At 48.0% G+C, this 26,843-nt stretch overlaps 1 protein-coding gene across 1 annotated transcript in view; it reads left to right on the top strand.

The window, feature by feature from the left end:
- LOC135201003 (uncharacterized) overlaps positions 1 to 26,843 on the top strand; it is a gene marked incomplete in the record, with an annotated part of 133,562 nt that overhangs the window by 70,294 nt on the left and 36,425 nt on the right. Inside the window, 2 exon segments of the mRNA XM_064229819.1 lie at positions 3,858 to 3,941; positions 25,577 to 25,730. Coding sequence (XP_064085889.1) covers positions 3,858 to 3,941; positions 25,577 to 25,730 — 238 coding nt within the window.

Here is a 26,843-nt window from a genome sequence, read left to right as displayed (position 1 = left end):
GGCTGATATTACTGAGAAAGGAGGACTTTACATAAAAGTTGGACTTTAGTTTTAAATGCACTGTATTTACATTAATTTACAGAGGTCCAGGAGACTAAAAAGGGGGGTCAATTGCTCGATCCACTGGAACATGTGGCTGGGGCAATCCAGACACAGCCTTCAGAAATTTTGCGCAAACGGATTGAAAATGCATACTTGTTCCAAGGGTTTCCAATTTCTACCACAATCAGGTACGATGTTTGTCTGCAAAGAGAGGACCTGAGGGCAACGTTACACACTACAGTGGACCCCCCGTATTCGCGTTCTCCAGATTCGCGGACTCACACATTCGCGGATTTCTCTGGGGAACGTTTCCCTGCATTATTCGTGGAAAATTCGCGCATTCGCGGTATTTTTCTATGATAAATATCCACAAATTCCTGGTTTTTTTGATGAATTTAATCATAAAATGCACTTTTTGTGATAAAACTATTAAAAAAACCAAGTATGAACATTTTTAGTGGGTTTTTCTTGAGTTTTAACTAACAAAATAGGCTGTTTTTAGCATTTTCATAGGGGTTCCAAACATTCGCGGGTTCTAACTATTCACGGGGGTGTCTGGTATGCATCCCCCACGAATACGGGGGGACCACTGTACTTTCTTTCAATCAAAGAGTTACAGGCCACTCATTGGGAAACAAAGTGACTGGGAATTTACACTAAGAGAACTATTTCGTTGCTTGAATTTACTAGGGGGATGTTCACCAGTATCACAAGGGGAGTAATCGCAGAATGGAACCCAGTTGGGGGGAATTTGAAACTAACAAGTTGCCTTGGAAAAAGGTAAAGAAATACAGACAAAGGTAAACACTTCCCTGGCTGAACTGGAATTACTCTCACAGTACCTGGCCTTCTTGGGGGGCTTGAATGCAGTCCTCTCCTTGATGTCTCTGTGCACTCTGGAAATTTAAAAAATACTTGGGACTTCCCAGAGGAGAGCAGGGGAAGCAGAAAGGGGAAAAGGCGGCGTCTGCAGGTGAGGAGCTCTGAGCCGCTGGCCTCTGATCCTTTTAAATCCTCGTCTCTGTAGGGGATAATTCCGACAGCCAATGGGAGAAGAGATAGCTTTTTCAAAAGAATAGATGCTTACAGCTCAAAGGGGCAACTTGCATATAGACAAAGATGCATGAAACCTGTAAAAGACTACTTTCCTTGGTTCTGGCTTCAAATCTTGAACAATATATATATTATATATATATATATATATATATATATATATATATATATCATATATATATATATATATGTGTGTGTGTGTGTGTGTGTGTGTGTGTGTGTGTGTGTGTGTTTTACAGAGTGGATACAGAATTAAGGAAAATTATTTCAAAAGGCATTAACTTATAAAAACTGAAGAAAAGGGCACAAAAAACCAATAGAAAAGGGATGAAAAGACGGTTGCCCTCAACCACGAGGAAGTGTAAGAGAAACCTTCTCACGCAAAGGTGACAAGCGATACTGCCCAGCCACCCTCAAGATATTGGATATATGCAGGTGCCAGATTATTTACTTAACAGTAAATAACATTTCCTTTCAAAGGTGCTATACTTGAAATAAATGACATTAGAATTGAGTCGACTTATTCAACATATTAAAGATAATTATTTTGCAAAGTAAGGAAAATATATACCGATGGGTCCACAATTTCTCATTTTATTCTCAACTCTAGCTACGTGTATCAAGGCGTTAACATTCTTTGAAAACGATGTTAAATTAAACTAATTTTGTCCTTTGATCAATAAAATAATTTGCATGACACATTTAGTGGGACTAAATTGGACTTCTGATTTTCACACATGATTAGCCTAGGTCTATTTTCAGCAGTATACTCTCTCAGATACATAATATGAATTAATATTTAAATCTACAATATATATCTTAATCTGCTTTATTTGATTATTCCCTTTATTCTTGTTTGATTAGCCATGTTCGCCTTTCTTATTATCTTTTTCATAATTGCTTAACATAATTTATCAGACCTAGCTATTCAAAGTCAAAAGGCAATTATAGAAAATCAAACAAATATAATTCAGTCTTTTATTTTTCATCGAATTCCTTTCATATCATCCTGTTTCATTTGGACACGTTGGAAAGCTGTGGGAGTCAAAACTGAAGAATAAATTAAGAAAGGCTTACTTTCATTAAAGCTTTCTTAGATTGATCTTTCTGTAGCTATTCATTTCTCCTAAATAGAAATTAATGAAAATTAGTTTCACATGTATACCTAGACCTACTAGCTTAAAGAATAACAAATATGAAAGGTGATGTTCTCGTTTAAGTCTATTTCATATGTTGTTTTTTTTCTTTTTTCAAGAAAAACTTACTGCTTTAATCAAGGGCTGCTCTTTGACAGCTACAACAATCATACAGGGTGTAACACGAGTGTATGTACGTATTTTGGGGAATGAAAAATAAAGTTTCTTTGAACAGAAAATATTTTGTAAACGTGCATTTTAAGGCTTCCGTTGTCGGTGCGGGGAATTTTAAAATAACCGTTATCATTAGTGATGCTTTCACGCGATGGAGTTTGTAGCGAGAAGTCGGACCGAGTCGCCTGAGATGTGGAAGAGAGCGGAGGTGGTGTATAGAAGTGATGGAGGGATTAGGCCAATGTTAATAAAGTATCTCCCAATAAAATGTATTCTTTAGGTTGTGAAGAAAAAAAATGCATGCATCATTGTAACTATTTCCCTCCCAATCCGTGGTATTCACTGGCCACCGATAAAAAACAAAACAAAAAGAGTAAGCCTAACTGAATCTCTCATCCATCAAAGATAAGTTTGCTTATTCATTAGACTTAATCATTAGACACCTATCAAAGATTTCAAGTTAGATTTAAAAATCTCTTCCTCTCCATTTTAAGTATTCATCAGACACCAGTCATAAGCATAGAGCTAGTCATGATTTATGGTTCAGCAATATCGTGACGAGGCACTAGAATTCAAAATTCACAAATGAATGTTGCTCAGCAACATTTACACTACTGTATTGTCTTGCTCTCTTGTGGTGCTTCAAGGTGTTTCACCTCTTGGCCCATGTTCTAAACTTTGCCGTTCTTTAAACAATTTGATTTGTCTATGTATGATTCTCTCCGGTTTATTAAGCTTTCTTGATATCTCTCCAACAGGAACTTGCACCGAATGCAGTGCCATAATTGTCTCTCGCTCATCGAGGGATGTTTCTTAGACCGATAAATGACACATTGACATTAGATTCCCATGCACATAAGGACATCAAAAGCAATAGTGTGTGGTCGCATGGTTCTCACTGTTAGGTTATCGTTTTTTTTTTTTTTTTTTTTTTTTTTTAATTTGATAGTATTTTGTGAGATTCCAATGTTTTCTGTAAAATTTAACAAATGGAATAGTTCAACTACCTTCAACTTAATATTAAAATGATAATGTAAGGACTATGTTTATGCGATACTACTAGTGATAGGTGTCTCCTATCTATTTGGTAATGTATATCAGTAGTTGTGATGTGACTTTTTTTATCACTTTGTTTCGTTCACGTTAATTTTGATATTTGGAAAATAATTTTACACAATAACATGACATAATGTTCTAAAGGTATCAGTGACTGTTTTTAACGTCATTACATATGATTTCTTCCATCTTTGAAAAGAAAAATAGATAAATAAGTCATGAATCGTGCGTCAGGCAGGTGAACGAAAAATTATGAAACTGCCACCAGTTTTTTGGCCGACAGTACATTTTTTTATATACTTATTCTTGCAGCTTTGATGGTTTTGTAACAATGCTTTTGTAAGGACGTGAGTTTGTTTATCCATTGATTGTAAAGATATTTCTTCCCCTTTTCAGGATCGTTATAAAAATGACCTTAACCTGGCGATTCAATTGCTACAGTGTAATCCATCAAAATATGCAACACACAAGTTGGATTCAGTAAGTTTTTTATCTCCTTGTTTACAAACATAGAATTCCTCTTAGCTGTAAATATTGCATTTTGTACATTCAACTTCCCTGTCAGATATATACTTAGCTATAGACTCCGTCGTCCCCGACAGAAATTCGAATTTCGCGGCACACGCTACAGGTAGGTCAGGTGATCTACCGCCCTGCCGCTGGGTGGCAGGAATAGGAACCATTCCCGTTTTTCTAATCAGATTTTCTCTGTCGCCGGTTCCGGCAACATCGTTGTTGGTTCCTCCTGACTTGATTTTCGTATTTCATCGCCGTTGATCTTCTGGACTGTCTTATTTGGTGACGTATTGGATCTTTGGTTTGGCATACGCTTTTGTGGACTTTTTTGGATTTTGCTTCGAATTTTTCTCAAGATGTCAGACTCTAACTGTGCAGTTAGAAGATGTGTGAATGAGAGTTGTTTGGTGAGACTACCGAAAGCTTCGGTAGATCCTCACACAATATGCAAGAGTTGTAGGGAGAATGAATGTTCTAGATCTAACACTTGCAATGAATGTGTAAATATGAGTGAGGAGGAATGGAAGACACTAAATTCCTACTTAAGGAGGTTAGAGAGGGATAGGGCTAGAAAAGCTTCCTCTAGAAGCTTGAGTAGGTTACGCTCTAGCGAGCCAGTTAATGTAACCTAATCCTCATTTAATAATTGCTTCCTCTCATACAGTATCAGCACCTTCTACCTTCTCAGAAAATGCAAATTCTTCATCGGAAATTGCAGATTTGAAGGCTGCCCTCAAAAGGATGGAGCTTAATATGCAAGCTCTAGAAGGTAAGCAAAGTGCAGTGGAAAGTGATGTGAGTGTCCCTAGTGCAGTGGAGGGTGCGTCTGATCGGCTCTGTCTTGCTCCCAGGCCCAGAGGAGAAGGAATGTTGAAAGCCTTACGGAGGTTACGGAGAATCCCCACCGATCAGGCGTCCCCTCTGCAGGATCTGTGGCGTCCCCGACTGCCAAGGATTGCCATTGGAAAGGCATCCTCAAAGAGTGCTTCTCCTCGTCTGATTCGTCTCCCCACAGACGTGGATGGAGTTCCGACGATCTATCGTGTCCTATCAAAAGAAGTTGGAAAGCGCCTACTTTGGACTTGAGCCCGGAACGTTTTCCAGAAGAGTCTCCATGCGAGAGGAAGAGAGCCAAGAAAGCATTGATTACGCCTGCACTCGGCTCGGAGTCCCCTACGTCCTCCAGAGCTCCTTCCCTTCATTTTGATAAGGAGAAGGAAGATACTGCTACTAAGATTCTCCTTAGAATGCAGGAGCAAATCTCCTCTTTAGTAGGAGTGCTAAAAAGGACCCTCCTTGTAGGAAAGACACTTTTTTTCCTGTCAAGAGATCTTCTCGTCTGCTGGAAGATGCGGACAACTCGGACAAGCGTGTTTATTGTCCGAAGCGGACAGAAGCAGCCAGGCTCGAGGCGCCAAAGGCGGACAGCTCGGACAGGAGCGAGTGTCCGACGCGGACAGCGCCAGCCAGGCTCGAGGCGCCAGATGCGGACAACACGGACAGGCGCGGGTGTCCGAAGTGGACAGTGCCAGCCAGGCACGAGGCGCCAGATGCGGACAGCACAGACAGGCTCGGGTGTCCGAAGCGGACAGCGTCAGCCAGGCGCAAAACGCCAGATGCGGACAGCCCAGACAGGCGCCAGTGTCCGACGCGGACAGCTCCATCAGATGCGGACAGCCCGGACAGGCGCCAGTGTCCGACGCGGACAGCTCCATCAGATGCGGACAGCCCGGACAGGCGCCAGTGTCCGATGCGGACAGCTCCATCAGATGCGGACAGGCGAGAGTGTCCGACGTGGACAGCTCCAGCCAGGCGCGAAGCGCCAGATGCGGACAGTCCGGACAGGCGAGAGTGTCCGATGTGGACAGCGCCAGCCAGGCACGAGGTGCCAGCCAAGCGTTCAGCACCAACCAGGCGCCAGGATCTCCCGCTGCACCTTTAGAGAGAGACGTCAACCGAGAGGCTCCTCTTTATAGCTTTTCACAGGATCAGCTTGCTCCTGGCAGGGACGCAAGATGTCGCACAGGCGGCCGTCGCCCTTGTCAGGAGGGCTCTCATAATGATAGGAGTTTTTCGCAGGATCAGCCTTCTCCTGGCAGGGACGCAAGATGTCGCACAGGCGGCCGTCGCCCTTGTCAGGATGGCTCTGATACTGCTAGAAGCCCTTCACCTTGCCAAAAGAGGCACTCTCCTTTTGGTTGATCACTCTTCTCCCATCAGAACTGGACACGAGCTTGACTCAGAAGCTCAAAAGGGTGCGGGTCCCTCGAACTACAAAACATTAGCAACTCTTTTGCTGCAAGAATTTGGAGATTCTCTGAGTCCTGCCACCCCTCCGTCTCCTCGTTCGTTGTTCACAAGTACGAAGACCTCTAAATCATCCTCCTTCTTGAAGATGTGCCCGACCATTTCCATGAAGAAAGCTCTGCAGTCTTTTGGAAATTGGCTCAGCTCCAAGGAGGAATCTGGAAAGACTGTCTTTACCTGCCCTCCCTCCAGGCTTTCGGGGAGGAGAGGTATTTGGTATGAGACAGGGGAAGCAATGGGGCTCGCTCTCCCTGCTTCGGCTGAGGCAGATTTCTCCACGCTTGTGGATGCGTCGAGGAGACAATCCCTGTCATCCGCAAGAGCTACTTGGGGAATGTCGGAAATGGACCATCTCCTCAAGGGATTATTCCATGTCTTGGAAGTTTTTAACTTTCTAGACTGGTCCCTTGGGGCGTTGGCCAAGAAGACACAGGACACCGACTTCCTTAGCCCCGAAGTCCTGCATAGTATACTAGCGTGCATGGACAAGGCGGTCCAAGACGGATCGGAGGAAGTGGCCTCCCTATTCGGAGCAGGAATTCTTAAGAAGAGGGCTGTATTCAGCGCTTTCCTGACAAAAGCTGTCTCGCCTGTTCAGAGGTCGTCTCTGCTTTACGCACCTCTTTCGAACCAGCTTTTCCCTTCTCAGTTAGTGAGAGATATTTCTCACTCACTTAATGAGAAGGCGACTCAAGATCTTCTGGTTCAGTTAACGAAGAAGGCGAGGCCAGCCGTTCCTGCTGTGAAGGAGGAGTCACGTAACCCACAGCTGCCCTTTCGAGGGAGTTCATCATCTTGATCCTCCTCTAGGAAGAGAGGAACGGAAAAGAGAGGTAGGTCTTCTTTCAGACCGGTTAAGAAGACCAAATGACGTGCCAGTCCTCCAAACACCAGTAGGTGCCAGGCTTCTGAAGTTCTCAGAAGCATGGGCTGTAAGAGAGGCAGACATCTGGTCCCTCTCGATCGTGAAAAAAGGATATCTCATCCCCTTCAGAGACAGGCCTCCCTTGACGTCGACCCCAAGGGAACTGTCTGCGAAGTACAAAGACCCTGCCAAGAGAGAAACTCTACTGCATCTTGTAAACCAGATGTTAGAAAAGGAGGCCATCGAACTAGTACAGTATCCACACTCCCGAGGCTTCTACAATCGACTGTTCCTCGTCGACTGTTCCTCGTCCCGAAAGCCTCGGGGGGATGGAGACCTGTACTGGATGTGAGCGCACTGAACCGATTCGTAGAGAAAGAGAAATTCTCTATGGAAACTTCCACCTCGGTTCTTGCGGCTCTGCGTCCTGGAGATTGGATGGTCTCCCTGGACCTGCAAGACGCGTATTTTCACGTCCCCCTCCATCCTGCATCAAGGAAATATCTTCGGTTCATGATACAGGGCAGGATCTTTCAGTTCAGGGCTTTGTGCTTCGGCCTGTCTACGGCTCCTCAAGTTTTCACGAGCCTGATGAGGAACGTAGCACGATGGCTACATCTGCAGGGGGTGAACATATCACTTTACTTGGACGATTGGCTCATAAGAGCCAAATCGAAACATCAGTGTTTGGAGGACCTGGAAACGACTTTGGAGCTTGTACGATCGCTCGGACTGCTTGTGAACCTCGAGAAGTCACAGATGATCCCCAGCCAGAACATATCTATCTGGGGATTCAGATGGATTCTCGGGGTTTTCGAGTGTTTCCGTCGCGAGAAAGAATTGTTCGAGGCTTGGAAAAAGTCTCATCCTTCTTAGAGAAAGAACGAAGCTCAGTGAGGGAATGGCTCAGTCTCCTGGGTACCCTTTCGTCGCTGGAGCAGTTCGTTTCCCTAGGGAGGCTCAACCTGAGACCTCTGCAGTTCTACCTGCAAAGAATGTGGAATCGGAAGACAGGAGAACTGTCAGATTCTTTTCCCATTCAACTGGAGATCAAGTCCCACCTGAAGTGGTGGTTAACCCCTCTAGAGAAGAACGAAGGAGTGTCCCTTTCTATTCAGAACCCGCTCCTAGTGTTGTTTTCCGACGCCTCGGAGACAGGATGGGGAGCAACACTGGGAACGAAAGAAGTGTCAGGCACCTGGACAAGAGAACAGGTGTCTTGGCACATCAACGCGAAGGGACTTCTGGCTATCCGTTTAGCCCTGAAGTACTTCGAATCGGAAGTCAGAGGCGTGGTAGTCCAGGTCAGCTTGGACAATACCACGGCTCTGGCGTACATCCGAAAGCAGGGGGACTCACTCTTTCTCCCTGTACGAGATAGCAAGAGCTCTGTTAATCTGGGCAGAGGAACGAGGCATTGTACTCCTGACAAGCTTCGTTCAAGGAGTAAAGAATATAAGAGCAGACCGACTGAGCAGGAAGAACCAGGTCCTTCCAACAGAGTGGACCCTCCACTCCAAAGTCTGCCAAAAGCTTTGGTCCCTCTGGGGGAAGCCTCAGATAGACCTGTTCGCCACGTTCCTCTCCAGAAGGATGGACAACTTCTGCTCCTTAGTGGAAGATCCCAGAGCCATAGCGATCGATGCCCTCCTCATGGACTGGTCGGGCATAGACGTTTACGCCTTTCCACCATTCAAAATACTGGGGGAAGTGCTAAGGAAGTTTGTATCCTCAAAGGGAACAAGATTAACACTCATCGCTCCCTTTTGGCCTGCTCGAGATTGGTTCACAGAGGTACTGGAATGGACGGTGGACTTCCCCAGATCTCTTCCCGAAAGGACAGATCTGCTCAAACAACCCCACTTCAAGAGGTTCCACAAAAACCTCCCCGCTCTCTCCCTGACTGCCTTTCGACTATCGAAAGACTCGTCAGAGCTAGAGGCTTTTCTTGAAAAGCTGCGAGCGCAATCGCCAGAGCCTGCAGCTCATCTACCATGCAGGTTTATCAATCGAAGTGGGAAGTCTTCCGTAGATGGTGTAGGTCGAAGAAGCTGTCCTCATCCAATACCTCTGTAACCGACATTGCTGATTTTCTTCTTTTCCTAAGGGAAGAATCACATTTGGCGGTTCCCACCATTAAAGGATACAGGAGCATGCTCTCTGCTGTATTCAGGAATAGGGGCCTGAACATAGAGGAAAACAAAGATCTTCATGATCTTATACGGTCCTTCGAGACCACCAAGACTAGATCCTCTCTCCCCCCGAGTTGGAATCTAGACGTAGTCCTCAAGTTCCTCACATCGGACAGGTTCGAACCTCCTCATCAAGCCTCGTTTAGAGATCTCACGAGGAAGTGCATTTTTCTCTTGACCCTCGTGACTGCCAAGAGGGTCAGTGCTACATGCATTAGATTCTCGTGTAGGATTTAAAGGAGATTCGGCAGTTGTCTCTTTCCAACCTCTGTTTCTGGCTAAAAATGAGAACCCATCTAAACCTTGGCCCAGAAGCTTTGAAGTCAAGGGACTTTCTCCTCTTGCCGGGAGAGAGTTAGAAAGGTCTCTTTGCCCAGTCAGGACACTGAAGTTTTATCTTAAAAAGAAGAATCAACTTCAGGGTTGCCGTCAGAGTCTCTGGTGTGCGGTCAGGGACCCAAAGAGGCCCATGTCAAAAAACGCACTAGCGTTCTTTGTTAGAAAGGTGATATCGGAAGCTCACATGAAGTGCCAAGATGGATCCTTGAAGCTGCTGAGGGTTAAAGCACATGAGGTACGTGCAGTTGCAACTTCTCTATCTTTCAATAGGAATATGTCCATGAAAGATATTTTAGCAGCGACGTATTGGAGATGCAACTCTGTGTTTGCTTCCCATTACTTAAAGGATGTCAGAGTGACATACGAGAAATGCTTCTCTCTTGGTCCTTATGTATCAGCAGATACTGTGCTGGGACAAGGAGCTGATACTGATCCTTAACTAGTTTAGTTAGTTTTTAACAAGTTTGGTGTTGAGTTTTTAGGGTTGTTTGAAAGGATGTTGGGGATAACTCCTTTCAATCTCAGTACTAACCCGGGTGTTAGGATCAGGTGATTGGGATCGGTGTTGTGCTCCTTGATGATGCCATTGGGTAAGGTGTTTTGTCATGTAAGTGGATAGGACCCCATTGACAAAGATCCTCAGGCTCTGTCGAGTAAGCGGATAAGACCCCTTTGACAGACCCACAAGAACTCAGCATGAGGTCACTACCTCGCTGAGGCTCTTGAGGCGAAGCAGGCTCCTAGGCAGTAGCCATGAAGTCTTCCGCCAAAACAGGTAGGAACCAAGGTTTTTATATATGACCTACAACGTATGTTGTCTTCCTGTCTTTTTCATTTATTAGCTGTCTCTTACCCTCCACCAAAGGTGCCAATCAGCTAAGTATATATCTGACAGGGAAGTTGAATGTACAAAAATGATATTGTTATGATACAATAAAGTTTTGTACATACTTACCTGGCAGATATATACAATTAAATGGCCCACCCAGCCTCCCATCAGGAGACAGGTGGAAGAGAAAATCTGATTAGAAAATGGGAATGGTTCTTATTCCTGCCACCCAGCGGCAGGGCGGTAGATCACCTGACCTACCTGTAGCATGTGCTGCGAAATTCGAATTTCTGTCGGGGACGACGGAGTCTATAGCTAAGTATATATGTGCCAGGTAAGTATGTAAGTATGTACAAAACTTTATTGTATCATAACAATATCATTTTTATATAAAGATATTCATCTCTGATGAATTACAGGTATTACAAGTGCAGGCAGTCCCCGGGTTACGACGGGTTCGGCTTACGACATTCCGAGGTTGAGGCACTTTTCAATTATATTCATCAGAAATTATTTCCAGGGTTATGACGCCTACAACTCTGATGTGGCAGAAGAAATATGACACCATAAATGCAAAATAATAAATTTGTTCCGATACGTAATACAAACCATCGGTCCTTTACAATAGGAAGGTAACTAGCGGCAGCTGGAATGGTCGTAAGCTTCGAACAAGGGAGTCGGTAGTTAACTGCCTGTCCGACAGTGCGCGCCGCACAACTGGGAGGTGAAGAACCACTTTTGCTTTCGGCCGTGTTGGTGGAGGACGTGTTCGTCATCGCTCTCTGCCCGCTTCATCGTCGTATGCTTTGGTTGTGTGTTGTTTTCTTCAACTTGGTTTGTCAGTGTTGTGAAAGTGTATTGTAAGTACGTGACTTTCTTTATTCTTTTATTGTATTGATTATGGATCCTCGGGCAATGGAGCTATCCCCGCGCCCCATCATCAGCCGCAGAGTTTGCCCTGGTGTGGAGGGCCGTAAGTGCGGGGTCTTTCGCTCTTTCCCCGAAATAGATCCTCATGTCCTTTGTGCTCAGTGCCGGGAGCGTGAATACTCTCGGACCGAGCCATGTAATATTTGTGTGAATTGGTTGGAGGTGCAGTGGGTGCTGTGCGAGGGTAGGAAGAAGCGTAGACCTGCCAAGGAGTCGTCGGAAAGCTCTCCAGCGACTCCCTTGGTTACGGACACTTCGTCTTCTTTCCTGCCCCCGGCTCAGCTCCCGCGTATGGCGCCTTCCCCTTCGGGGGGGGGGTTTCTTGGTCCTTCTCTTCGCCTGATCCGTCGAGCGTAGAGGAGGGCACAAGGTACCCCAACGTGCAGTTGTATTCGGGGTCTTCCATTCGCTCAGGGTGGGGCTTGACCCCCCCGCGCGAGGGGAACCCCTCCTAATCACCCGACTGTTGCTTCCTCAGGTGCTCCTGCTGCGGGCGACGGCCTCGGCCAGGTGCGGGTGTCGCTGGGGCTCCAGGGCACGCCGAGAGTCCATGGGCTGCTCCAGCATCTGGCGGGTGCTGTGCTGGTCACCCATGGAGCGGTGACCACCACTACCACCACTGTCTCGACTCCAGGGTGCCGCCCCTCCTTACCTGGTCTACACCCCGCACGTGATGTCAGTGACTCCGATGGCCACTGTGCAGGGCTCGATCGCTGCCGTGCCGAGGAGAGGCGTGCCTCCCCCTCCCGGGTTCTTCGTGCTGCCAGCCCCTGACTTCCAATGCCCGAAGAGCTCACCCCTGGACCTGCCGCCGGTACTCAGGATGTCGCTGGCTGCTGCCCCGTCTCCTGCTGTACCTGACCTGCCTGCCGTACCTACCGCTCCTGCTGTTCCTGCACCTGCCGATGTCGTCCCAGCCCGTGGTGTTGCTGCCCCAGTCGCTGGTCCTTCTGGACAGGTGCAGCCGGGCCCTGTTGCTTCGGCAACAGCAGCCCCGGCTCCATCCTGGATGGAGGACCTGACGTCTGTCCTGAGGGAGCTGACGAAGATGAAGAAGAGGAAGGTGTCGTCGTTGTCTTTGTCGTCGTCTTCGTCGCCTGCTGCCGCCTCTTCCCCTTCGACTTCCAAGGCTTCCAAGCCGAGGAAGAAGAAGGCTGCCTCCTTCCCCCCTAAGAAGGCTCCCTCGGGAACTTCTAAGGGCCCGTCTCATTCCGGTGGGACGGGGGGTTCTTCTGCTGGTTCTCCTGCTCCTTTGGGAGCGGGGCCCGTCTCTCCTTCCGCAAGGAAGAAGAAGACGTGGACCAGAGGGGTACCAGCTAACACCGGTACTTCCTTGCCTGGTGCTAGGGCCACTTCCACTACACCAGGTTTCGGCTCGGCCTTTTGTTCGCGAGAGGCACCGAGTGTCCGGTCGCCCGCCAAGGCTCAGGCGTCCGAGTTCGCTCGGCGCTAGGACCCAGGCACGGAGCGGAAGGCTGGCGAGAGCCGCTCAGGTGACTCTCGCCAGGCCAGCGGCCGCTCTCGCAGTGACCAGCTGGTTACCAGGGTTGACGTGCTGGTGCATGACCGGTCACGGGCTGAGGCTGGTAAGAGGTCCCCTCGATCGCAGGAACCAGCCCCGGCTGGTCCCAGCAGTTCGACGTGCCGTGAGGACAGGCACCGGTCCCACCGAGATAGTGGTCTCTGCAGGTCCCCTGACCGCCGCTCCCACCAGGACCGGACGGATAGGGTGCCCAGCAGCAGCTCCTCTGACGCACTGGACCGGGGCCACTGTTCTCGGTCCAGCCACTCTCCCCAGGGGAGCGGCGCGACCAGGCCTGCAGCTCGATTGCCACTGCGGGTTGGCGATCACCTGCAGCCCCCCAAGCACACTAGTTCTGCCAGTGAGCGAGTGGGGAGCGTCAGGTCTTCCTCTCCTGTGAGCGAGTGGGGAGCGTCAGGTCTTCCTCTCCTGTTCCTTCAACTTCCTCGGGCTACACCGGTAAGGGCGAGGCAACAAGGAGTGATCGTGAGGGGTGAGCCCCTCAAGATCCCGCCACGACGCCCTACGTGCCAGGCACGGTCCTCTGATCGACCAGGTCGTATGCACAAGTGGCAGGAGGAGGCCGGGAAGGGTCTGTTGCTGTTCCTCCTTTTGAAGGACGAGGGTCTCGGGAGTTGTTCTTGCTGGAGGGGCTTGACGGTCCTACTCCTCAAGATGCGGTCACTCCTGAGATCCAGAGGAATTTTGCAAAGGTTATTGCGCTGATTCGTCAGCACAACGACCTCGGGGAAGGATCGCCGCTCCCACCTTCTGAGCCCACGTCCCGGCTCGAGTCGTTCTGGGGGCCTAAAAAGGAACCCAGGGCGATGGTGGGTCTGCTGCGATCGGAGCTGGCCGACTCAGTGCTGGGCCAGGTGGACTCGCTCATCTCCGGACAAGAGGGTTCGCTTCGGTCTGGCAGGTCATCTAAGCTACTTCCCCCTCCTCTACTGCGACAGAGAAGATTCTACGTGCCATCCGAGGATCCGATGCCACCCAAACAGGTTAACCCGGAGCTAGCCAGGCTAACTCCGGGAGTGTCTCTGCATCAGCTCCTGTCGGAGAACCTGTGGTTCTTGCAGCAGGAGGCACTCGCTCTGGAATCCACCGCCATGGCGGCTTTCCAGGCAGTCTCCTGGCTGGACCTGTGGTCCCTCACATTGTCCAAGGTCGTGGCCACCTCTGGGAATATTACTCCAGAAGGGGACCCGGCTTTCAGGAGACTTTGCCAGTCTGGGGGTAGGGCCATCTCCTACCTTGCCCACCAGACGGAAAACCTGTGGGCCAACCTGGTACTGAGGCGTAGGGACGCAGTCTTACCTGAGTGTCCAGGGCGGCTGGGCGTGAGGCGGCATTAGGACTTCGCAACGGACCAGTATGGAGTTCCTCCTCTCTCTTTCCAGGAGAGATGGTGGACGCTGCGGTGGAAAGACGTCGCACTGATGATAGTGACTGTCTGGTACACCATGCAGTTTCGAAGGCTTCTGGGCAGCCTCGATCAACTGCGGCCAAGCCCAAGAGTTTGGTTAGCGCTTCCTCGGCTGCTAAGACAGTTGCCTCGTCTAAGCCCCGAGGAAAGACTCTGCCTTCGACTTCTGCCAGGGGAGGTCGCTATCAGCCCCGCTATCAGCCCCCCTCCCAGCCCTCCTTTCCACGAGGAGGGGCAGGGAAGAAGTTGAAGAGAGGCGGGAAACGCTAGGGACAGCGTTCCCCCTCACCTGCTGCCGGAAGTGGGGGGGTGCCTGGTGAGCCATTGGGCAACATGGCAGCGCTACGGTGCCGAGACCTGGATAGTAGACGTCCTTCGGAAGGGATATCTGCTACCCTTCGAATCTCGGCCACCCCTCACCTCCAACCTGGTCCATCTTCAGACCTACGTTCTGGGAACATCAAAGGACGTAGCCCTTCGACAGGAAGTCAAGACCATGCTGAGCAAAGGAGCTGTGGAGATCGTCAGGGATCGGTCACCGGGCTTCTACAGCCGCCTTTTCCTGGTGGAGAAGTCGTCGGGGGGCTGGCGCCCGGTGATAAATCTCTCTTCCTGAACCGATTCGTTCGCCAGTCTCGGTTCGCAATGGAGACAGCACGTTCCCTGCTTGACTATCAGGGAGAACGATTTCATGCTTTCAGTGGATTTGAGGGACGCGTATTTCCAGATACCCGTCCATCAATCCTCCAGGAAGTACCTCCGCTTCATCCTTGACGGGACGGTGTACCAATTCAAGGTACTTTGCTTCGGTCTCTCAGCAGCCCCACAGGTGATGATGCGAGTGTTCACGCTGGTGTCTGCTTGGGCCCACTCGTCTGGGATACGTCTTCTGAGGTATCTCGACTACTGGTTACTCCTGGCGAGCAGTTGCTACGGGACAGGGATCGACTTCTTGAGTTCTGCCGCAATCTGGGGATCGTGGTGAACTTTGAGAAGTCCGATCTCGAACCCAAGCAGAGGATGAAGTACCTGGGTATGCTGATCGGCACGGTAGCAGGGCGAGTCTTCCCCGCAGACTCGCGGATCAGCAGATTCAGGGAGGCAGCTGACCGGTTCCTGTCTCGGCAGGAACAGTCAGCTTAGCAATGGCAAGTTGTGATCGGCCACCTGTCGTCACTCGAGAAGTTAGTCCCTCATGGGCGTCTTCACCTGCGGTCTCTTCAGTGGAGACTAAAGGAGAGTTGGTCTTAGGCAGAGGACCCACCGTACTTCCCCGTGTCCCTCTACGAGGAGGTGAGGCAGGACCTAGCCTGGTGGCTGGACGACAGGAACCTCTTTAGAGGAGTGCCTCTCTCTCTCTCTCTCTCTCTCTCTCTCTCTCTCTCTCTCTCTCTCTTCCACCCCCCCCCCCCCCCCCCCCCCCCCCCCGGGAGATGTTGCTGTTCTCAGATGCATCGACCGAGGGATGGGGCGCACACCTGGAGGAGTTGCTGAATGCAGGAGTGTGGGACCATCACAACAAGCACCTTCACATCAATGTCCTGGAGCTCAAGGCAGCGTTCCTCACTCTCCAAGAGTTCCGGGACCGCTTGATGGGACACTCAGTGGTGTTGATGTGCGACAACACCACGGTAGTGGCATGCGTCAACAAACAGGGGGGCCTTGTGTCCCTCCCGTTGCACCAGTTGACGCTGCAGGTGCACGAGTGGGCTGTGGCTCACTTGGTAGAGCTGTCAGCCCGCTACATTCCAGGCAAGAGGAATGTAGTAGCAGACAAGCTCAGCCGTCGGGATCAGGTGATAGGGACCGAATGGTCCCTACACCCAGACGTGGCAGAAAGGCTCTTCAACCTGTGGGGGCGTCCAGTTGTGGATCTGTTCGCCACCCGGCACAACAGGAAACTCCAGGTTTCTTTTCAGCCGTGCCGGACCCATGGGCAGCTGCAGAGGACGCTCTTCAACACCCGTGGGACAACCTCTTCGCTTACGCCTTTCCCCCGTTCTGCCTGATTCGCAAGGTGATCAGCCGAGTGCTGGCCACCCTGAATCTCAGGATGATCCTGGTGGCTCCCAAATGGCCCCAGGCCGTTTGGTATCCGGACCTGCTGGCTCTGCTTGCAGAAGCACCGAGAGAGATTCCCCTTTGGCACAACCTTCTCGACCAGCCACACGTAGAACGGTACCACCGGACAGTCCAGTCTCTACATCTTTACGGCTGGCTGTTATCCACCATCTCTTGCGAGCGAGAGGCTTTTCTCGCAGAGCAGCAACAGAGATGGCTGGACACGTCAGACAGTCCTCTGCAGCTGTGTACCAGGGAAAGTGGGCCGTCTTCTGTGGTTGGTGCTGTAGACGGGGTCTATCTCCTCTCAGAGCCACTCTTCAGCAGGTAGCGGATTTCCTTGTTTTTCTTCACCGAGACAAGCGCCTCTCCGTCCCCACAGTCAAAGGATATAGAGCCGCCCTGGCCCTGGTCCTGAAACTGAGGGGAGTGGATATCTCGGAATCGTTCGAGATCTTGCTTATGAGGAGCTTTGAGAGGTCTTGCCCACCCCAGGAACTCAGGCCCCCGGGGTGGGATGTGACTCTCGTCCTTAGGAGCCTGACTCAAAGACCCTTCGAGCCACTCCGAGAGTCGGCAGACAGGGATCTGACCCTCAAGACCCTCTTCTTGCTGGCCCTGGCATCGGCGAAGAGAGTAGGGAAACTTCATGGTCTGTCTTTCGACGTACGACACTCCAGGGGATGGGGATCTGTGACGCTCGATTTCGTCCCGAACTCCGTTGCGAAGACTCAGAAGACGTCGATCCCTCTCTCTTAGTACTTGGTTCAGAGGTCTGACCATTGATCCTGCAGTGCACACCCAGATCAATCGGTCAGAGGCTTGGATCCCTCCCTCGCTCTTATGACCAGGGAGGCTTCCAAGGTTGGGCGAACACCAGTCTGTTCACAAAAGACTCAGATTCCTCCCACGAAGAAGTGAGTTTTCCTATTGTAAATGGACCTAAAGGTTTGTATTCCGTGTCGGAACAAATGACAATTTGTCCAAAATAGCATTTTTCCTAACTATACAAACCTGAGGTCCTTTTACACATAGCTCCACCTCATGCCACCCCACACATAGCCCCACCTTATGCCACCCCTCACTCTGCAGTTTTTGCTTGGGCCTAAAGCAAAAGTGATTCTTCGCCTCCCAGTCGCGCGGCGCGCGCACTCAGACAAGCAGTTAACTACCGAACCCCTTGTTCGAAAGCTTACGACCTATCCAGCTGCCGCTAGTAACCTTCCTATTGTAAAAGGACCTCAGGTTTGTATAGTTAGGAAAAATGCAATTTTGGACAAATTGTCATTTTTATACATTCAACTTCCCTGCCAGATATATACTTAGCTATAGACTCCGTCGTCCCCGACAGAAATTCAAATTTCGCGGCACACGCTACAGGTAGGTCAGGTGATCTACCGCACTGCCCTGGTTGGCAGGACTAGGAACCATTCCCGTTTTCTAATCAGATTTCCTCTGTCGGCCGGAACGGCAACATTGACTGGATTTTTTTTTTCATCGACAATTGATCTTCTTGACCGACTTTTGGTGACGTATCTGGATTGTTGGATTGGCATACGCTTTTGTGGACTGTTTTTGTGGACTTGCTTTGGAATTTTCTTAGAATGTCTGACGCCGGAATGGTGATAGATATTGTGTGAATGTAGGCTGTAAGGTGAGGTTGCCGAAAGCTTCGGTCGATCCTCACACCGTATGTAAAGGTTGCAGAGAGTATGAATGTTCTTTTACTAACACATGTAAGGAATGCGAGAATTTGAGTGAGAAAGAGTGGAAGAATCTAACTACTTATTTGAAGAAGTTAGAAAGAGAGAGAGTGAGGAAAGCTTCCTCTAGAAGTATGAGTGGTTCTAGATCTAATGAGCTAGTTCCTAGTTTGGGAACTTCTTCCCCTCTTGTAAGAATTGCCACTTCTCCTTCCTTTTCAGCCTCTTCACGTATTGCAGATCCTGCAGATTCGGCAAAGGAACTTGCGGATCTAAAAGCTGCTTTCAAAATCATGGAAAACAAAATTGCTGCTTTGCAAGGTAAGGCTAGTGATTATACAGTGGACAGTGATATGAGTGTCCCCAGTGTAGTGGAGGGGGCGTCTGGTCGGCTCCACAACGCTCCCAGGTCTAGACTGCTTCCAAGCTCCCAAGCCCAGAGGAGAAGGAATGTCAAAAACCGTAAGGAGGTTGTGGAGATTCCCCACCGATCAGGTGTCCCTTCGGCAGGTTCTGTGACACCCCAGACTGCCAGGGATCGCTATTGTAAAAGTATCCTGCGTGAGTGTTTCTCATCGTCTGAATCTTCGTCTCCTAGACGCAGTTGGAGGGATTCTGATCGCTCGCGACCATTGAAGAGGAGTTGGAAAGCACCGGCTCTTGACTCGAGCCCTGAACGCTTCCCAGAGGAGTCTCCTTCAGATGTTAAGAGGGCAAAGAGAGCCCTATTGTCACCTGTAGTTGGCATGGAGCCACTAGACACCTCTACTCCTCCTTTGCCTCCTCCCGAAGAGGAGAAAGAGGAGGCTACTAAGAGAATCCTCCTCTCCATGCAAGAACAGATATCTTCGTTAGTGGGAGTGCTCTCAAAAGAACCTCCTCGAAGGAAAGATACTTCCCTTCCCATCAAGAGGTCCTCTCGACGTATGGAGGTCCCTGCCTCCAGGCGCGAAGCTCCTACCAGGAGTGAGGCTCCAAACAAGAGCGAGGAGCCAACCAAACGCAAGGCTCCAGCTAGGAGTGAAGAGTCGTTCAGGCGCGTGGCGCCAGCCAGGAGTGAAGAGTCAATCAGACGGGAGTCAACTAGACGCGTGACTCCTGCCAGGAGTAAGGAGTCAACCAGGCGCGCGACTCCAACCAGGTGTGAGGAGCCAAACAGGCGTGTGGCGCCAGCCAGGAGTGAGGAGTCACCCAGGAGGCAGGAGCCAGGAGTGAGGAGTCATCCAGGAGGCAGGAGCCAGGAGCCAGGAGCCAGGAGTGAGGAGTCACCCAGGAGTCAGGAGTCAGGAGTCAGGAGTCAGGAGTCAGGAGTCAGGAGTCAGGAGTCAGGAGTCAGGAGTCAGGAGTCAGGAGTCAGGAGGCAGGAGGCAGGAGGCAGGAGGCAGGAGGCAGGAGTCAGGAGTCAGGAGTCAGGAGTCAGGAGTCAGGAGTCGGAAGTCAACCAAGAGTTTTTGGTGGCTCTTCCCCAGACAGAAGCACCTCCCGTTCGGATCGAAGGAGGTCTTGGAAAGACTCATCCTCCAAACGGGAACGTTCTCCCTCTTCCGATCGTGTATTAGAAGAGGTGTCAGAAGACGAGTCCCCTACAAATGAGGGACTTTCTAACTACAAGATGTTAGCCTCCTTATTGCTTCAAGAGTATGGAGACACTCTTAGCCCGGCTGCTCCTCCTTCGCCTCGTTTGCTCTTCTCGAGTACTACGACCGTAAAATCCTCTGCTTTTCTTAAAAGGAAACCAGCGATTTCTATGAAGAAGGCCCTCCAGTCTCTAGATTCATGGATGGGCACGAAGAAAGAGTTGGGCAAAACAGTGTTCTGCATGCCTCCTTCCAAACTCCTTGGAAGGAGAGGCATTTGGTACGGGACAGGAGAAGCCATGGGTCTTTCTCTCCCTGCATCAGCAGACGCAGACTTCTCGAATCTGGTTGATGCTTCCAGACGACACTCATTAGGGTCGGCCAGATCGACATGGAGCATTTCTGAGTTGAACCACCTTCTTAAAGGACTCTTCATCGTCTTAGAGGAGTTCAATTTCCTAGACTGGTCTCTCGGAGTACTTGCTAAAAAGTCTCAGGACACGGAATTTCTCAACAACCCAGAAGTTCTTCATAGCGTCCTGGCATGTATGGACATGGCAGTCCAAGACGGCTCGGGGGAGGTTTCTTCCCTTTTTGGAGCAGGTTTGCTAAAGAAGAGATCAGTGTATGGATCCCTCTTGTCTAAGACTGTTTCTCCGAGTCAAAGAACCGCATTATTGTTCGCCCCTTTGTCCGATCATCTGTTCCCTTCTCAGTTGGTGAAAGATATATCACGCTCACTAACTGAGAAGGCGACACAAGACCTCCTTGTGCAGACAACGAAGAAGAATCGCCCTATAGTGTCAACTATTAAGAAGGACTCTCGTCCTCCTCAGCAGCCCTTTTGTGGAGGTGCAACGGCTCGTCCCCCCTCCAGAAAGAAGAGCTCAGATAAAAGAGGAAGGTCTTCCTTCAGGCCCTTCAAGAAGGGAAAATGACTCTCAGATCCTCCGAACACCAGTAGGCGCCAGACTCCTGAACTACGCAGGAGCCTGGGTGCTGAGAGGAGCCGACTCCTGGTCGGTGTCGGTTCTAAAGAAGGGATACATCATCCCCTTCAAAGACAGTCCTCCCCTAACCTCTACTCCTCGGGAACTGTCCGCAAGATACAGAGACCCTATAATGAAAGATACGCTCCTTCGAATGGTGGATCAAATGTGAGAAAAGGAGGCCATCGAACTGGTGCAGGATCCACACTCCCTGGGATTTTACAATCGCCTTTTCCTAGTGCCAAAGGCCTCGGGGGGGTGGAGACCGGTACTGGACGTAAGCGCGTTGAACCGATTTGTAGAAAAGAAGAAGTTCCGAATGGAAACGTCCTCCTCGGTGATGTCAGCCCTACGTCCAGGAGATTGGATGGTCTCTCTGGACTTACAAGACGCTTATTTCCACGTCCCCATTCACCACTCGTCGAAGAAATATCTTCGGTTCATGATAGGGGGCAAGATTTTTCAATTCAGGGCTCTGTGTTTCGGTCTGTCTACAGCTCCTCAGGTCTTCACCAACTTGATGGTGAATGTAGCGAAATGGCTTCATCTAGAGGGAATCAACATCTTCTACTTAGACGACTGGCTAATCAGGGCCAAGTCAGAGAGCCAGTGTTTGGAGGACCTTATGATAACACAAAATCTGATACAGTCTCTGGGATTACTCGTAAACCTCGAGAAGTCACAACTGATCCCCAGCCAGAACCTGGTTTATCTGGGGATTCAGATGGATTCTCTGGGTTTTCGGGTGTTTCCTTCGCAAGAGAGAGTCACTCGAGGCTTGTCAAAGATCTCGAACTTCTTAGAAAAAGAACAAAGTTCAGCGAGGGAATGGTTGAGCCTGTTAGGGACTCTGTCCTTGCTGGAGAAGTTCTTTCCTCTAGGGAGGCTTCACATTTGCCCTCTACAGTTCTTCCTGAAAAAAGTATGGAATTGGAAGACGGGGCAACTTTCAGACTCTTTTCCGATTCCCCAGGAGGTGAAGAATCACTTGAAGTGGTGGTTCATCCCTCTCAAAAAGAACGAAGGCTTGTACCTTGCCCTGCAGAACCCCAACCAAGTGTTATTTTCCGACGCTTCGGAGTCGGGATGGGGAGCAACGCTAGGAGCAAGGGAGGTGTTGGGCACCTGGACAAAGGAACAGGTGTCTTGGCATATCAATTGCAAGGAACTAGTAGCCATACACCTGGTCTTAAAGTTCTTCGAGGCGATAGTCAGATGCGGGGTGGTTCAGATAAACTCGGACAACACCACGGCTCTGGCTTACATCCGCAAACAAGGAGGGACTCATTCGTTCTCCCTCTACCAGCTAACAAGAGATCTGTTAATCTGGAAAGAGGTATAACTCTCCTCACCAGATTTGTGCAAGGGAAGCGAAACGTGAGAGCAGACAGACTAAGCAGGAGAAATCAGGTCCTTCCCACAGAGTGGACTCTCCACGCAGAAGTGTGTCAAAGTCTGTGGTCCCTGTGGGGGAGACCTCACATAAACCTATTCGCTAGTTCCTCTCCAAGAGGATAGAGATATTTTGCTCGTTAGTAGAAGATCCAAGAGCCTTTGCAATCGACGCATTTCTCCTAGATTGGTCGGGCCTGGATGCCTACGCCTTTCCCCCATTCAAGATTCTGGGGGAAGTGCTCAGGAAGTTCGTGGCTTCAAAGGAGACGAGGTTGACCCTCATAGCCCCATTTTGGCCAGCCCAAGAGTGGTTCACGGAGGTACTGGAGTGGATGGTGGACTTCCCCAGATCTCTGCCAAGCAGAATAGATTTACTCAGACAACCTCACTTCGAGAGGTTTCATCACAACCTCCCTGGTCTCGCTCTGACTGCCTTTCGACTATCGAAAGACTCGTCAGAGCGAGAGGGTTTTCTCGCAAGGCTGCAAGCGCTATCGCTAGAGCCCGCAGATCCTCAACTAGGCGAGTATATCAATCGAAGTGGGAAGTCTTTAGGAGATGGTGCAGGACGAAGAAGCTGTCCTCCTCCAATACCTCTGTAACCACCATTGCCGATTTCCTCCTTTTTCTTAGAGAGGAATCGCAACTTTCTGTGTCAACCATCAAGGGATACAAGAGTATGCTGTCAGCAGTACGTATTCCGGAATCGAGGGCTGGAGATAGCAGATAATAAGGATCTCCACGATTTGATTCGGTCTTTCGAGACTTCGAAATCGAGAACTCCGAGAACACCTAGCTGGAATCTGGACGTGGTCCTGAAATTCCTCTCCTCGGACAAATTCGAACCTCCACATCTTGCCTCCTTTCGGGACATTACTAGGAAGTGTTTATTCCTATTGTCCCTCGCAACAGCCAAAAGGACGAGCGAATTGCACGCTCCGGACTCTAAAGTTGGCTTTAAAGGAGATGCGGCTATCTGTTCGTTCCAGACATTGTTTCTGGCGAAAAATGAGAACCCTTCAAAGCCTTGGCCCAGGAGCTTTGAAGTAAAAGGCCTATCTAACCTGGTAGGTAGAGAGATAGAAAGGTCTCTTTGCCCGGTTAAGGCTCTTAAATTTTATCTCGATAAAAAGAAGCAGGTGGGAGGTTGTCAACAGGGTCTTTGGTGTGCTGTGAAGAACCCCAAAAGACCCATGTCTAAAAACGCCTTAGCCTTCTTTGTGAGAAGTGTGATTATTGAGGCGCACAAGAATTGCCCAGATGAATCCTTCAGACTTCTAAGAGTTAAAACTCATGAAGTAAGGGCGGTAGCCACGTCGCTAGCGTTTCAAAAGAATATGTCACTGAAGAATATCCTAGAAGCGACATATTGGAGATGCAATTCAGTTTTTGCATCGCATTACCTGAAGGATGTAAGGGTGACCTATGAGAAATGCTTCTCTCTCGGTCCGTTTGTTTCAGTGGATACGGTACTGGGACTTGGAGCAAAGACTGACCCTTAAAAATTTTTATAGATGTACATAAACCCTCTTGTCAGATATGTTCTTGGTTTCCTACTAGCAGGGGTGCTTGACGTCGCACAGGCGGCCGTTGCCTTTGTTACTAGGGAACTAGGTGTGTATATGGCTAGTAGGGGGGTACAAATTTTTTTTTTTTTTATTATTATAAAGTGTGCGTGTTTTTTATGTTTCAAGTTATTGGTTGTTTGTAAGGAGTTTGGGGATAACTCCTTGCAATCTTTAGAACTAACGTGAATGTTAGGATCAGGTGATCGGGATCGGTGTTGTGCTCCTTGAACAAGGTGTATTGTCATGTTAGTGGATTAGCACCCAATGACAAAGGCCTTTAGGCTCTGCCGAGTAAGTGGATAAGACCCCATTGGCAGACCCACAAGAACTCTTAGCCATAGATCAATATCTCGCCGAGGCTCTTGATGCGAAGCAGACTCCTGGGCAGTAGCCATGAAGTCTTCCGCCTAATCAGGTAGGAACCAAGGTTTTATTAATACCTACAACATATGTTGTTTACCTGTCTATTTCAGTAGTTAGCTGTCTCTTACCCACCACCAATGGGTGCCAATCAGCTAAGTATATATCTGGCGGGGAAGTTGAATGTATAAAAATGATATTGTCATGATACAATAAAGTTTTATACATACTTACCTGACAGATATAGACTCCATCGTCCCCGACAGAAATTCAAATTTCGCGGCTCACGCTACAGGTAGGTCAGGTGATCTACCGCACTGCCCTGGGTGGCAGGACTAGGAACCATTCCCGTTTTCTAATCAGATTTCCTCTCTTCCACCTGTCTCCTGCGGGGAGGCTGGGTGGGCCATTAATCGTATATATCAGTCAGGTAAGTATGTATAAAACTTTATTGTATCATGACAATATCATTTTAATAGTTTTATCACAAAAAATGCATTTAGTCACAAAAAATATGAAAATACATTAATTAGTGAATACTGTTTCTCTATGAAAAATACCGCAAATAGGGTAAATTTCCGTAAATAATGTATTTACAGTGGTCCCCCATATCCAGGGAAGATGCATACCAGACCCCCTGCGAATAGTTGGAAGCCCTATAAAAATGCTGAAAATGGCCTATTTTGTTATTTAAAACTCAAGAAAACCCACTAAAAATGTTTTTAGTTTTTTTAATTGTTTTATCACAAAAATTGCATATTATGATGAAATTGATAAAAAACCAAGAATTCTAGGATATTTCTCATAGAAAATTCTACAAATAGGCAAATTTCCCGCGAATAAGGGGACGATATGTTCCAGAGAGAAATCTGCAAATGTGTGATTCCACGAATACAGCTGCCTACTGTATATGCTCCATAGACAAATCCGCAAATACGTAGGTGAGTCCGCGAATCCCGGTCCATGAATGGGGGGTTGGGGGTCGACTGTACAGTGGACCCCCCGTATTTGCGTTCTCCGGATTCGCGGACTCTAACATTCGCAGATTTCTCTCGGGAACGTTTCCCCTCATTATTAGCAGAAAATTTGCACATTCGTGGTATTTTTCTATGAGAAATATCCACAAATTCCTGATATTTTCTTATCAATTTCATCATAAAATGCACTTTTTGTGATAAAACTATTAAAAAAACAAAGTATAAAAAGTTTTAGTAGGTTTTTTTTTAGTTTTAACTAACAAAATAGGCTGTGTTTAGCGTTTTTATAGGGGTTCCAAACATTCGCAGGTTCTACTATTCACAGGGGTGTCTGGTACGCATCCCCCACGAATTCAGGGGGTTTGACTGTATATGAATTCGAGTTATGTATTTGTACGAGGAAAACCATTGTTGAAAGAATGTAGGAGGTTAAGAATAAAATGTGTTTTAGATGTGCTTGATGTATAAAACAAACCTTGTTGAATATAATTGAAGATGTATGTACCATTCTTCTAAGGCTAGTTAGTGGCCATAACAGTATTTATTGTACTTTCAGTTGCCATCAGATCTTCAGAAAAAGGCCAAATCAAGATTGGCAAAAGAACCAAGAGAAACCTCCAAAGGACCCAAGACAGAAATGAAGGTTATTAAGGTTCCAATACCAACTTTTCCTCCAACAGCTATGGTTTATTCAGTAAATAGATATTCAGGTATGTAAGTAATTCATGCTAGTATCTCTGATGTACCATGTTTGTTGTAAAGTATTTTTTTTTAAATTTAAAAATGTTCATGAGTGGATTCTTAGGAGCAGGGCCGCCATTTCATCTGTGTCAGTTTTTTATATGCTCCTTTGAGCATGAGCAGTAGCTACACTCAAAAATTGCTTTTGATGCAGGAAAAAACATATTTTTGGTAGCTAGTGTGACTCCTTAAACTCACCAGCTTTCCCTGATGAAAAGACAGGAATCTTTGGTTTGTAATTCTTTGACAGACCTGGTGAGTAAGGAATTTACAGACCTGGCCTGGCCTAATTGTACTATTGTTGCCATTCCTGTGGAAGATAAGTAAATTGTGATCCTTCAAGTTGCTGTTTTCTAATCTTCCATCAAAATACAAGAATTTTGGTACAACCAAACCCCCTCTCCGCAACTATACTCTAAGGAATCTACCACAAATTATCCAAATAGAACCATTAAAGATTTTTTCCTTATATTTATAAATTGAATAAGTTAGACAATTGTATGAAAGTAACTTTTTGTATTTTAATTTAACAAATACATACTAATAATTTTATAATGAAACTGTGTGCTTACGCAAACTTAGTGGTATGTATTTCCCGCATACAGCAGACAAATTAAAAAGTTTTGTGCATGCTATATGTATATCTACTTGTATGGACAGATAGTAAATTTTGTATATTTTGTCAGCCATATATTTATAAGATACATTCTTCATGTATGTAATTACAAATCATTAATCTAAATTAAATGACTAAAATAATTTATATATTTTTTTTTATTTTTACATATTGATTATCATTACCATAGTATTTTGTGTGAAAAAATTATTGTTAGGTCTTTTAAGGATTTTGCAATGAGCCCTATAATTGCATAGGCTTTAAGATACAGTTTTATTCTCTTATGTAGAGGTGTATTCCATAGTCAGGTGCAAGTTGTGTTAATAGGAGACACTACTTCCTTAAATACAAATACATACTAATAATAATACAGGCGGCCCCCGGTTAACAGCGCAACCTCTTAGTGGCAAATCGGTTTTACGGCTGTCGTCAAAAATATTCATTAAAAAAATAAGGCATTTTAAGG

Source organism: Macrobrachium nipponense, chromosome 27 (assembly GCF_015104395.2).
Source record: "Macrobrachium nipponense isolate FS-2020 chromosome 27, ASM1510439v2, whole genome shotgun sequence".
NCBI classification, from domain to species: Eukaryota; Metazoa; Arthropoda; class Malacostraca; order Decapoda; family Palaemonidae; genus Macrobrachium; species Macrobrachium nipponense.
The sequence above is the reverse complement of the archived record's forward strand: the minus strand, read 5'-3'. Positions and strand labels throughout refer to the sequence as shown.